Source organism: Candoia aspera, chromosome 3 (assembly GCF_035149785.1).
Source record: "Candoia aspera isolate rCanAsp1 chromosome 3, rCanAsp1.hap2, whole genome shotgun sequence".
In the NCBI taxonomy this organism is placed as follows: Eukaryota; Metazoa; Chordata; class Lepidosauria; order Squamata; family Boidae; genus Candoia; species Candoia aspera.
This window is the reverse complement of record NC_086155.1, coordinates 37,761,094-37,775,385: the sequence shown is the minus strand read 5'-3', so window position 1 is coordinate 37,775,385 and position 14,292 is coordinate 37,761,094. Positions and strand designations below refer to the sequence as shown.

Below are 14,292 nucleotides of genomic sequence, written 5' to 3'. Positions count from 1 at the left end.
AATAATTGTTCTCTATTCTGTATTGATCATATCTCACCTAGAATATTGTATTTAGTTCTGGGCACCAAATTTTAAGAAGGACTTTGACAAATTGGAGAATGTTCAAAGGAGAGCAACCAAGAGGATAAGGTGGAAGGAAAAACATATAAGGAACAGGTAGAGGTATTTGGTGTGTATTGCTGGAGAAGAGAAGACTGCTAGTGGATATAACTGTCTTCGAATATCTGATGGGCTATCATGTAGAAGATGTGGCAGAGTTGTTTCAGAAGATAGGAGAAAAAACAATAGGTTTCAATTATGAGGAAGTGTTTCAGCTGGACATCAGGAAAAAAAATCCTAACAGTGGAACAAACTGGCTTCGAACATGTTGGACTATCCTTCACCTGAAGTGTTTAAACACAGGCTTTGTGGCCACGTGTGGGGAATGGTGTACTACATAGTGGATTCTTGCACTAGATGATCTTGACGCTCTCTCCCACCCTTACTTTATATTATTCCAAAGAAGGCTAGAAGAGAAAAGAGTTTATGGACTGCAGTGTGGAAGCAATACAAGAATGAAAATAAATCTTAACTATTTAAAATTACCTGAGTTGAAAAAATGCAAATTAATTTTAAAATAAATTTTAATAGTAATATGTTAGAGCAACATTTCCAAACCTTGACACATCTAAGATGTGTGGACTTCAACTCCCAGAATCCCCCAACCAGCATGGGCATTGCTAAGAATTCTAGGAGCTGAAGTACACACATCTCAAAGTTGCTGAGCTAGGAAATACTGTAATAGAATAATGTGGAGAATAGCACTATCAGCAGCCAAAATGCTTGACAGTTATGTTTCCTCCAATATCAGAGACAGCATTCCTCTTGGTATCAGTTGCTATTAATATTCTTAGAATGTATAAGGAAACTGCAAGCTGGAAACCTGGTTTCCTTTACACAGTATATTGCCATAGAGCAATGATACTTTTGAAAGGAACTGGAGAGAAGAAACACTAATTAGTGAAAGTTATCTTTTATTAGGCCAAGTTACATCAAAGATTAACCTACAGGAGAAAAGGTACAGGGCTTACATCTCTTTTCCTTGGTCAGGAACCTTGGCAAGAGACAAAAGAATGACTCTTCCAATGGCCAGCCTATAGCACCTTCTGCAGTTCAAGTCTATGTTAAGGTTAATTTTGAAGAGAGTTTCAAGGGACATACATTTCAAGCTGCATTAGCTGTGAGGTACCTCACCTGTTATAGAGCATGTTGATACATTCTTCAAAGTTAAGAAGATAAACTTTAGTGAGCGGCAAGTACTGTAGGCAATATAGATAATTAGTGATCATCTCTAAAATCCAAACCATGTAGTATTGCATACAAAGAAAGATAAATGTGCTGTATGGTTTAGAGACCATATAGCAGAGGTAAAGCTTCAGCCAACAATCCTCATGGTAACAAAACTGGCAGAAGATTTAGGCATAAAAGGCACAACGGCTCCACATTAACATGTCCTCAAAATACATATTCCTCAAAAGTGGCTAGTATTTTCTTGGTGAATCCTGCATACAAATGGTTAATGTAATATTTTCCTTCATTTTGTTCATGTATTCCGATTTGGAAGGGCTTCAAAATATTGTATTGAATAGAGATATGCAAAAGCTAATGATTTGTAGAATGTTCTGGAGAACTTTGCAATATTCTGTTCCCCCTGTTCAGGGTTATAGCACTAAAAAGTACTAAATATTTTATAAGTTTTCTGTTTAAAGAATACACCTCCTATAAAAATACTTATCCAAATAATGGTGATTGTCCCAGAATTAAGCTACCACATCTGCTCTACATCCTGCCTTTTCAGGATTTAGTTTCTAGGTTTTGTTTTTTTTATCATTCATGACAAAAAAACAAGCCTGTGTGGCACTGCACATTAACTTTGTAATAACGTGCCTAAACTCAGCTTCTTAAAATCTTTTCTGTATCATCACCCATTTTACAGGGTTCTTTATATAGTAACAATATTGGAGAATCAGAGAACAATAAGCTAACAATTGATCATTCTCTTACAAAGTAGAAGTAATATTGCAGAGTCTATTTTTCTGCTTTTAAAAGAAATATGTAAAATAAATAAGAATAAATATAATCCATCCACGCATCTACTTTCATGGGTTGGATCCAGACCTAAGGATTCATTGAGTAAGATATAGGTGAAATTTAAGAGACAAATGCAAACCTTTTTACTTAGGAGGAAAAAAGTTGCCCATTTGTGAAAAAGATCTTAGTCTTATAATTGATCAATAATGAAATATGAGAAACTGTGTGACTTCATGGGAAGTAATAGTTCCAATCTATTTTGTATTGGTCAGACTCCATTTAGAGTACTATATCCATTACATTTTAAAATGCATTTGGATGCTCTGGAATTCATGCAGAGAAGGTCAGTAAAGATGATCTGGTGGCTAAAATATCTCCTATAAAAAGAGGTTGAGGGAAGCCTCAAGAAGGGACAACTGAGGGAGAATATAATGCCACTCTTAATATACTCAAAGCATGACACACACAGAAAAGGCCAATACCTGTTCTCTTTTGTTATATAGTGCAGGATATGGAATAGTGATCAGGAAGGCAGATTCTGATTCTGTAAAAGCAATTTTACAGTGTAAATTGTTAGCTGGAGAGTTGGTGGGCTCCCCATCACTGGATATGTTTAAGCAGAAATTGAGTGTTCTGTTCAGAATAATTCAATTAGGATTCCTCCCCTGTTTGGGTAAAACATCAGAACTGAACATCAACATTCTAAGAAACATGGAAATGAAAATGGGCTTGTGTGGCTTACTTATATCAGAGGAGCATCTGATCTTGTACTGAGTGTAAAAAAATCATAGAGAAATGGAGTAGCCATCATTATTAATAAAAGGGTGGCAAAGTCAGTGCTTGGATAAAACCCCCAAATGATCTTGGTTTGAATCATAGAAAGCCAGTCAGTCCCATAAAGATCTAAGTCTATGCTCCAATCACAGAGGCAGAGGAAACAGAACAGTTCAATGACAACTTGCAACACCTACTCAACAAGAAAAAAACACATGGTAATTACAGGAAACTGGAAAGCTAAAGTTTGAAGTAAAATAGCATGTGAAATAATGTGAGAATTTGGGTTATGTGTATGAAATGAATCAGGAAGCAGATTAATAGAGTTTTGCCAAGAAAATTCAGTGTTGATAGCAATATCCGTAACTAAAAAAAACTCTACTAATGGACATCACCAGATGGATGACACTGAAATCAAACTGGTATCTTTTGCAAGCAAAGATGGAGAAGCTCTACTCAATCAGCAAAACAACACATGCTGATTGTGACTCAGATCACTATTTCTAAAAAAAAATAAAATTTGAAACAAAATCATCCAACCAACAAGCTACAATCTCAGTTGTTTTCCATATAATTATTACAATTATTATAAAGAACGGAGGTAATGGATTAGATTAGATTAGATTACGCCCCTAACAACTCTGAATCGAAATCAGTGATATTAAAGATGAAGCATACAAAAATATTCTGAAAGGCAAAAAGCAAAATGAGGTAAAATGGCTGCCTGTTAACACATTTTAAATTATAAATAGCTAAAGAAAAGTGGAAACCAAAAGGCAGAGGAAAATCAAGTCCAACTAAATGCTGAGTTCCAGAAATAGCAAGAAGAGACAAGCAGTTAAATCTGAATAAGCAAACCAACAAAACTGAGAACAAATGGGAAGACCAAGAGATATATTTAAGAAAATTACAGAAATCAAGAGAATTGGGACATTCTGAAATTTAAGCATTATAAACCAATTTCAGAAATTAGGGCTAGCTAACTAGCTAGCTATCTAGCTTTCTCTCTGTTTTCAAACTGGATCTTAATTAGGATACCTATACTTTTGTTTATGCTCCTAATGAGGTGATGAATCTAGAGGAATCCTGAAAATGATCTTGATTCTAGTTCTAGTCAACTTCCTCTAGTTTGAATACCACTAATCTGGAAGGAAGGGTTGAGATTTGAAAAATCCTATATTGAATGAAAAGCATCTGTTTAATAAGCAAAATGGTGGGCTTTGATCATTTGGAAGTGTTTTGAACTCAAAAACATGTTTTGCATTCAATATGGGGCATTTCAGGTTTTAATCTATTATGCATAATTTTTTACTTTTCTGAGGGAATGATATAAGGTCTTTAAATGGAAAGAATGCTGACAGTATGATCTGTAATAAAAGTCATAAATACAAGAATCATATTCATGCATTTGTGCATCTTCAAAATGAATATGTGGTGGATTATTACAGTCTGAACATATGCAAATCTTATACAATGGTGGAAGTGTTTATGTTTTTTTTTAAAGCAAAATTATTTAGGAAGGCTGTTACTCTTAATATTTAACTTGAGAGACTGCTATCAATCTAGCAATATATTGGAACTAGAGAAGTCATGTATTTATTTAGACTTCAGGACATTAGTGTATAAGTACATTATCCTATTTTTCACTTTTGAAACTTATAAACATTCATCCCCCAAATCCAATGCAAATTAAGAGTATTTAGATGTCAGGCCTTAGACAAAATACAGATTAAATTCAAGGCAAAATACAGGGAAAATTGTAGAATCAGGTACAATCTCTGTTCATCATTGTTCTAAATTTTTCTTAATGGTTCTCCATGGTGAGATTACCAAGATTATTTTAATTTTTTTAATATATGCAAATATGTTTATTTGTGTTAATACTTCATTCATTTTTAATAGGTGATGTCATTGTAGATATAAATGGTACATGTGTCCTTGGCCACACCCATGCTGATGTTGTCCAGATGTTTCAATTAGTTCCCGTCAATCAGTATGTGAATATGACATTATGTCGTGGATACCCTCTGCCTGATGAAAGTGAAGATCCTGTTGTAGATATTGTTACAGCCACTCCTGTCTTAAATGGCCAGCCAGTTACAAAAGGAGATACCTGTATACTCAGTCAGGATTTAATCCCAGGAACAGTGATTTTGGATCACAATAGTAAAACTGGACATATATTAGTCAATGGACGCCTGAATGGTCCTTCAGCAGTAGACTTTGATGAAGAAAGGGCTGCGGGGTCTTCTTCAGGATGTTCTCAAGCAGAAATGGTCACAATTCCTCTGATCAAAGGACCTAAAGGTTTTGGATTTGCAATAGCTGATAGCCCTGCAGGACAAAAGGTGAAGATGATTTTAGACAGCCAGTGGTGTCATGGACTTCAGAAAGGGGATGTAATTAAGGAGATTTATCATCAGAATGTACAGAACTTAACACACATCCAGGTAGTAGAAGTACTGAAGCAATTTCCAGTTGGAGCAGAGGTGCCACTGCTTATCCTAAGAGGAGGTATGTAATGAATTTGCTATAACTTAAAATTTCTGTGTTGCTTTCAGACACACTTTAGTACTTCTTAATGCTATCTAGTGACATTAACAACAAAATGCAGTGATGCCAAAATGATGGCAAGTGCACAGTGATGTAATCATACAAATTCTGTGATTACTTTTTTTGCATCAGGACATCTGATGCAACTATGTATTCATGGCATTTTGCAATAATGCACATACTATCATACTGTGGTTGCCCACGTTGCTACCCTTAAGCCTGTATTTCTGTATTCATGGTGAAAGAAGTAATGTAAAAAGCACCACCCCATCTCTTTTCTATGAGTCTCTCAGAAGATGCAATGAGTGTTTCTATAGGTCAAGTATCTATACATTTCACCATAGACCAAATTCTTTGCCATGTGTATCTGATTGGCAAAGACTTTCATGGGAACATGAATAAATATGTGAAAGCTGAAAACCTGAGTGGTGCCATGTAAAGACCTAATTTGTGGTTTGTTGGCTTTCTCTTCATTTGTCTTTGTCTGCTGTGTTTTTTATGCGTGTGGCTTTTTATTGTTGTTTGACTTCTTAATCTCATGTCAGTAAGGGTCAGTTAACCAGTGTAAAACATTGTATAAGCTTGTTTTCACTTATGTGCTCTATATTAATATAGGCTTTGCTATATAGAATTATATGCAGTTATATTTCTGATAACTGTTTTGAAATGGCAGTTGATATTGTTAGCAAAGTTAATTCAGTAGAAATTGATCCTTACTGACATGGCTCAATTATACAAAACTTCTACTGTTAAAACACTGCTGGGTCTATCTGTTGTTGAGGTTCTCCTTAATATGAATGTGTATTGATAGAAAGGGTTTGTTTTTTATTCAATAAGCCAAATTTGGCTACTAGTTATCAGTGAGCATTTTACTTGTGCTAAACCTGTGAACTTCTCCTATAATGTGTATTAGCTGTTATACTCTCGTCCCCCTCTTTGATGACAAAGGTTTTGTCTATTCCTCTAATTAAAATATAAAAAGTGAATTGAAAATATACCAAGTTATTGATATTTTTAGGTGTGTGACAAATGGGTTCTTCTCATTGTCCTTGGAAAAAATTGGAAGTTTGCCATTAATTGCAAACAATCTCTTGATGCAGATATCTTTATCCTTCAAATCTTTTAGAAAATTGGTATAATCGTAATGAGCCAATACAAGATCTGTGGTCTCCCACATATAGTGCCTATGACATCTGAAAATTAAAAGCAATATTTCAGACATTGGATTGTTTTTTTTGGGGGGGGGGTTGGTTTTATTTTATTTTATTTTATTTTGTTTGTTTGTTTGCACTGGGGTATATGTGAGTATGTATGTGTGTGTAAAAATTGTTGTCCCTAACCTTAAAGTGCCATTAAGCCATGCTATCACAGATTTATGTGGGAAATCTACATTGCCAGGTAAGCCATATCTTCTTAGAATTTTAGCTTGGTGCTACGTTTAGTGGACAAGTCATAAATCTTTTTAATTTTAGTCATAGTGAGGGCTTTTTGTAATAAAAATAATGATTAGCACAGATTTTTCTAATTATAATTTTTTTTTAAAAATCAGCCTCAGAACATATTATATATGGATGAGTATACCAGTGCAGATAACATAGTAATTTATTTAATATTCTGCAAAACTTTTTCAAGAAACATAATCTATCATTGAAATTCCCTTTTTGGACTGTGGTGGTGAAAATAACAAGAACAGAAGATTTCAAATACTGGTTTGACTTGGTCATTATGTTTGCATTAGTTCCCTCCCATTCATTTTGTGATGTGCACAGGGAACTTGGGAAAAAGAATTGTGTATTAGTAATGTTTAGTAAGAAACAAAGGTCTTTCTCACTGCTTGGAAGGACTTTTACTGTTGCTTAACAGTTGAAAAACTTTGGTGGATCTAAGATCTGCAGTGAAGATATTTCTGGTTCTGGAGGTTCCTGTCTCCAAAAATCTTGGATTCTTGATGAGCTGCCAAGTGAATATGTGGATATTTAGACAAGACTGTCAGTGTAAAGAGCTCTTAACTCACTTGTTTTGATATACAGGATAGCTCTGTGCAATGCTATGGATTTGAAAGAAAAAGGTCCTTCTGTGTATATGTGGGTGCAGATGTAGCAACTATTGGCATGATTATGGGAAAAAAAGACTGTTTTAAAAATATGCTGAGTGTTACTGAAAGCACACATGTACTCCAAAATAGCTTTATCCCTAAATGCAAAGTACTGCGTAACCTTAAAACATAGAATAGGAATAGTCTGGTGGATTATATTGATATTTATTTTCTATTTTAGGACCTTCCTCACCTACAAAAACTCCCAATGTTGTCAATAGTGATAATGTGAGTATTGATAAAAGTGTATGTAATTTGTACATTCCTACCTGTGGAAAATCTGCAGAGGCTCTTGTTGAATTATTTTATTAGGGCTTTCTAGACATTCTTTTCTAAACATAAATTTTGATCTATCTGACAGTTACGGAAGGATGTTGAGGAAAAACAACTCTGACTTCTTCATTTTGTGATGAAAAACCATTGTAAATATTAAGTCATTCAATAATTGCAAATTTGCTACTGGCTGCTTAATTTTGGATGAAGTAACATCTTCCATTTTTGAAGAATCTCTTAGTATTAAATCTTTTTATCTGAATTACAAAAACTGCTCTTCAGTTTGTTCACCTTCTGAGGTCAAGGTTATCAGCAGAAGTTTTATTTATTGGCTGTACTGACAATCAACTTCTGTTGATATTGAAAAGTATCATATTAAAGGAAAAATTGAATTGATTAGTTGTAACAAATGAAATGCTTCTCTACAAACTACATAAGAAAATAATGACTCTTTGTTCTCCTATTTAATGCTTTTGTAAGAGAAATGGAAAAAAAAAAAGCACAACACAAGAATTAACTAGAGAGTACATGTCAGGAAGTTTGTACCAAGCAAACTGTGTCAGAAAGGAACTAAGCTTAAAATAGCTGACTTGTGGTCAAAACATTTGTTTTCAAGATTCATTATGAGTTATGGGATTTAGGTGTAAGGGATATAAACACAAAATACTGTTACTCCTATTTTTTTTTCTGGATGCACTATTAAAATATAAATCTGCATCCTAAGATAACTATACAATGAAAAACCCTGCCTATGCACTATTTTCCCAGCTTGAATTCCTTTATTTAAGTCAGATTTCTCAAACTATTTGATGCTTATTCCCCCTAAAATGTTAAATGAATTTGTTTGAAACCACTTCCATGAATTAAACTAACAATTACTTTGGAGCTAGGACTGGGCAAGAAATAATTATACTAATTACTTTAATAATTAAAGTTTAATCTGTACATGAAATAAAACAACAAAACCTTGCAATTTCAGTGAAAAGATTTTTATAAAAATTTTCAGTTTGTAAAGCCATCAAACTGAAAACCATGTTTTTAAATGAGAAGGATGAGCTTGTTTAGTTTTATGTTATTCTGGAAATCTAGGTTTTCAGTTTGAAACAGCTATTCCCATTTCTCATTACATGTTTATTTTGGATCAGTGTTGCTCTTTATAGAAATAGAAGATCCTGACTTTGCTGTCAGGTTCTCCAGAAAGAGTAGGAACAAATTTTGAGAGTGATTCGGCTTTGGGTGAACATGCCATGAGGTTTGCACATGCAAATCTGGAGTCCAAACTCCTCTGGGCTTTGTTTGGACAAGCCAGCTACTTGGTTGTCAAGACAGAGCAGAAGTGAGTACTGTCAGCAGTCCAGATTTTCAGGTGTAAGCAATCAAATCACACTCTAGGCTTTGCTTCGGAATGCCCATTTGTCCAGGCAGAATGGGAATAAATTGTGCCAGCTGTATATAATAAATGACAGCAATCCAGCTATGCGTTCAGGCTTTCCTCTTTTGTCAAGCTTTGCTTGGACAAGCTAGCAGCTGACTTACCTAGACAGAGTGGGAGCAACTTCTCACAGGACCCAGGCTTTCTTTTTTGCTGTGCTTGGACAAGCTGGCTACCAGCTTGTCCAGGAAGAGTAGGAGGGAGTCCTGACACTGATAGTGCTTCAAAGTTTAATATAAAAAATCTTAAATTGTGCCTGGTAAGCAGTTGGCAATCAGTTCAGATCATCATGTGCTCATTGTACATTGCACTGAACATCAGCCGAGATGCTTTATATTGTGCCAGTTGTAAGTTCCAGTTTCAAGGTTAGACCTATGCTGAGTGTTTTGCAGTAGTCAAGACTGCATATAAATACATAACCTATGCATGAATACCTGCTGCCAATTTCAGTAAGCTTAGGAAGGGTTATAGCTGGCACCTTAGATATAATGGTTCAAAGGTACTTCTTATCAAAGCTGTTACCTGCAAATCCAGTGACTGCTGAAAATCAAGGAACATTCCCAGATAGCGTACTTGAGCTTTCAGAGGGAATTCAGCTTGTCCAATACAGGGTAAATGTTAGTCACCAGGTATAGATTCCTATATAACAGCAGTTCCATCTTGTCTGGATTTAATTTTATTTTGTTCTCCCTCATCCAGCTCATTATCAAACTTGGGCAACATTTAATGGTACTATTTGCTTTCCTAGAGTTAAATAGGAAGGAGCAGTTGTGGTGCGTGTCATTCCCACACTAATGGGACTCCAGATCATCAGATAACACAGCCAGTGATTTCATGTAGATGTTGAAAATTATGGTGGAAAAGATAGCCTATAGGATACATTAGCCTATGGGTTGAACAGTAAGACCTACCACCACTTTAGAACCATAATCCAACAAGAAACAGCAGAACCACTTCAAGACAGTGAACTTAAGGTCCAGTCCTAGCAGATGGTCTAAGACAAGGTTTTTTAACCAGGGTTCCATGGAACCCTAAGGTTTGGCAAGTGGTCACTAGGGGTTCCCTGAGAGATCACAATTTATTTTAAAACATTATTTCAAATTCAGACAACTTTGCATTAAAGAGGTAAGTTTCATTCTTTATTTTTAGTTTAAGAACACTGTTAATGCATATATGCAGATCTAAAGGTAAAGGTTTCCCTTGACGTAAAGTCCAGTCGAATCCGACTCTAGGGGGCGGTGCTCATCTCCGTTTCTAAGCCTTAGAGCCGGCGTTGTCATAGACACTTCCGGGTCATGTGGCCAGCATGACGACTCGGAACGCCGTTACCTTCCCGCTGAAGCGGTACCTATTGATCTACTCACATGAACAAATGTAATAATTTTGTAACTTCTGGCCTATATTTGAGACTGAATATGCAGGGGTTCCCCGAGGCCTGAAAAATATTTCAAAGGTTCCTCCAGGGTCAAAAGGTTGAAAAAGGCTAGTCTAAGAAGTATTAGCAGAATCACACTTCGCCACCTAGCATCCACCAAAGCAATCCAACTGTCTCTATATCGTATTCTAGCCAAAACCCTGACTGTAATGAGTCCAAATTATTAGTGTCATCCAAATGTGTTTGGAGCTGAAAAGCCACCAAGTTCTAGGTCACCTTTCCCAGAAATTGAATGTTAGATAATCAGAGCTTCCTTACAAGTGAGATGTGTTTTGCCCAAACCCCTTTAAATTTTATAATTTAAAATTATATTTTTAATTGCACAGAACTTTGAGATGAAAAACTACCTCCTCTAGGCAGGGGCTGGGGCAAAACACATCTCACTTGTAAGGAAACTGATTATCTCCCTTAGAACAAATACTATTTTGGCCAGTTCAACAAGCCAAAAAGGACAAAGTTTGAGAACCCTGTCCACATCTTTCAAGAGGTACAGGCTGGAAAGAATCTAAGATAACAAGATATGTTATGGCCATTTCTGTATTTCACTGGTCAGCTAAGATTTCAATAGTATTACCAACAGATGAGAAAGAAAACACACCAAATGATCCAGATCCATCACGTACCTGGGCCTTACCATTTTAACTAGTCATCTGCCAGTGTAGAGGTTAGTACTAGTCACCAAACTAAAACCGACCACACACTGATATGATTTGTCTAGGACACTGGAATAAAACAGAGCTCTTCCACTTTCAGTACAGTTCCACCCAAAATGAATACCAAATCCAGTATGGGCCCTGCTGTATGTAAATGAGGCTAGTTTATTTTATTTATTATTTTTATTATTTATTATTCAAATTTTGTTACCGCCCATCTCCCCCAAGAGGGACAACAGTTACCTGTTGAGGCAGTTCTGTGATGTTTTGGGAAGACATGAAATCCTGAGTTTCTCCTAAGCCTCAGGACATGAAGTTTAGGGTAATTCAGTGCAATGCTTGAGGTAATCCTAGCTCAGAAAATGGAGGGAGGGTACACTAACAATATCCTTTTAGTATCCTGGCCATGCAGGTGCACCTCTGTATATTCAAAGCTGGCAAATTGTCAGCTGGATTGTTTTACCCCTTTGCTCTCCAGTAACAGTCTGTTGTAACCTAGTGGCCAGACCTTGCAGACAACACTCTCCCCTGCCTCCTCAGCTAGATCACTGTATGTGTCTCTATAATACACATTGTCAGTACTTTCCCCTGGTCTTAAATCCTGGATTACATGATTTACAGAATGCCACCTGAAAGGAAGGTTGATCATGACAGATTGCAACCTCCCTTCATATCCTTGCTTGCATACAATCTCCATTACATAAGATGCCTCAAATAGAGGAAAAATTGCATAAGATGCCTCAAATAGAGGAAAAATAATTTTTATTTTTATTTATTTATATTTCAAATTTAGTCACCTCCCTTCTCACTCAAAGAGTGACTCTGGGAGGTTTACAATAAAGCAAGAATAAATACAATACAGTTGAAATATAAGTTAAAATACAATAAAACAATATTCTTAAAAAAAATATAATCCAGGACATAGAAGTTAAAAAGTTCTTAATTTACGGGAGCATCTTCAGGGTGCTAACCACCCCCAGGGTTGGTTACCCCCTCCTCACGCCTCACGTGAGATGGCAGAGCCAGGTCTTCACCCCTTTCTGGAAGGCCAGGAGAGTGGGGGCCTGCCTCACCTCTGGGGGAAGGGTGTTCCATAGGGCAGGGGCAACGGCAGAGAAGGCTCCGTTCCTGGGCCCTGCCAATCAAAATATGTTCATGAATGAAATAAAAATTACATGAAATGCCAAAATAGGGGCATGGAAATATTTTGATAGACGAGCCTAAAACCTGTTCATACTGTAGATTTCTCACTCTTGTCCTGTGCATAATTATGAACTCTATATATTGGTACATAGTTTTATCTGATTGCAATAGAGGTATATGGAAAGAATTCATCTGTGTGATTACATTTTTAGAAAACTAATTAAATTAAATCTGTTGGAGTTTATGACCTGTGAGATTGAGATATTCCAGGCCCACAGGAATCACCTGTCCTGAAATGCCTCATTTTAACATGGGTGATTTAATTATTCATACTTAAAGTTTCAAAGCAGGAACATAAGAAAACTAAAGATGCAATACTTGAACATTCAGGAGATGTTCAAATCTCACTAAAAAAGGAAAAGTGTTTATTGAAGAATATTTTAGTTGTGCATCTTTCTATTTACTTTAGGCAGTTAATATTCATTTTTGCAACATATTTTATATGAATCTTATGTATTTCAGAAAATAAATAAGCAGGAAAATTCAGGAAGCCTAGAGGCCATCAGTGAATCTGTTCCGCATCCAATGCCTTTTCCACCTACTTCTGTGAAGTCGTCTTCTCCAAAGCTTGACCCTTCTGAAGTCTATCTGAAATCTAAAACTTTGTTTGAAGATAAACGTGAGTACATAGACTTGAGTTACTTGCTGCTCCAGGGTTTGGTTTGGTTTGGTTTGGTTTGGTTTGGTTTGGTTTGGTTTGAGGAAATGCTTTCTGATTTCTGCATTGTCAAGCTCACCCCTAAAAGAAGTGGCTTTAATTTTACTAATCCATAGCATACATATTTCCCAGCTGGAACATAGTATCATTCTGTCAGAATATACTGTAATCTCCTTCAAGCTTCTGAAATATATTATGTTGAAACTGACTGCTTTGAGACTATCTTCAATGTACTGGACGTCTTCAAAGTACTATCTATTAAGGCTCAAATGCAGATGTATTGTGAATAAAAAAATATTAAGTGAAGTTAGACAGTCTTCTCAATCTAAACTGTGTTAATCTCAGGAGTTATTTCTCCAAACATTCATTTTTAATCCTTCCCTGCCCATAAAATTGAAATATATTTTTTTTAGAATGTAACACTTCCAAGAAAAGTTCCAATAGTGCTGAAAAAATAACTTTGTGAATAATGCCCACATTTACAACCTTTGCAGTGTCCCTGTATGCCTGCAAAAAGAATTTTAAAAGTGTAAAATTCAATAGTACCAATAACTAAGTGAAACCTTCCTTCTAAAATTCGATAATAAGTTTACTTAGCAAAGTACTAGAGTATTACACAATCAGGGTATCACAACCGAAAAGACACTACTTTACCCAACCAAATTATCTAGAGGAGTGTTGAATAAGTTTTCTTTTGTTTACTTGTTAACTAAGAGTTGCTTGGGAACTAGTTAATTGGGTTAAGTGGGAAAACTTTGAAAAAGGTGTTCTAAGGTTTGTGTTTTGTGAGTTCTTGTCAGAAAACTTAGTGAAACTGTTGGCAAGATTTGCCTGGGGATTGCTTAGATTGCTAAACAGTTAAATTTTATTTTCTAAACTTTTGGAATGCCTAAACACCATGACTTGCTAACCTTGTACTTCTATTTTAAACTATCAAGAGGTTTGCTAGTCATGGTATAACAAGGTTAATCAAATATATGTTGTGAAAGGGTGCATCATTTGTAACATATTCATCCATCCATCCATTCATTCATTCAATTTATTTGCAGATGTCTGCAAGCCAGTATATACTGTATATGTATTGGTTTAAATTACATCTTTCCTTTGATCTATCTTACTATAGTTTATTCTCTGAAGGACTGTTAT

At 35.7% G+C, this 14,292-nt stretch overlaps 1 protein-coding gene across 2 annotated transcripts in view; it reads left to right on the top strand.

Moving 5' to 3' along the window:
* MAGI3 (membrane associated guanylate kinase, WW and PDZ domain containing 3) overlaps window positions 1-14,292 on the top strand; it is a 145,838-nt gene that overhangs the window by 89,995 nt on the left and 41,551 nt on the right. For both annotated transcript variants that reach the window (XM_063297417.1, XM_063297418.1), the window contains exons 10-12: window positions 4,747-5,358; window positions 7,674-7,720; window positions 12,951-13,107. In XM_063297417.1, coding sequence (XP_063153487.1) covers window positions 4,747-5,358; window positions 7,674-7,720; window positions 12,951-13,107 — 816 coding nt within the window. The remainder of the gene's footprint in view (window positions 1-4,746; window positions 5,359-7,673; window positions 7,721-12,950; window positions 13,108-14,292) is intronic.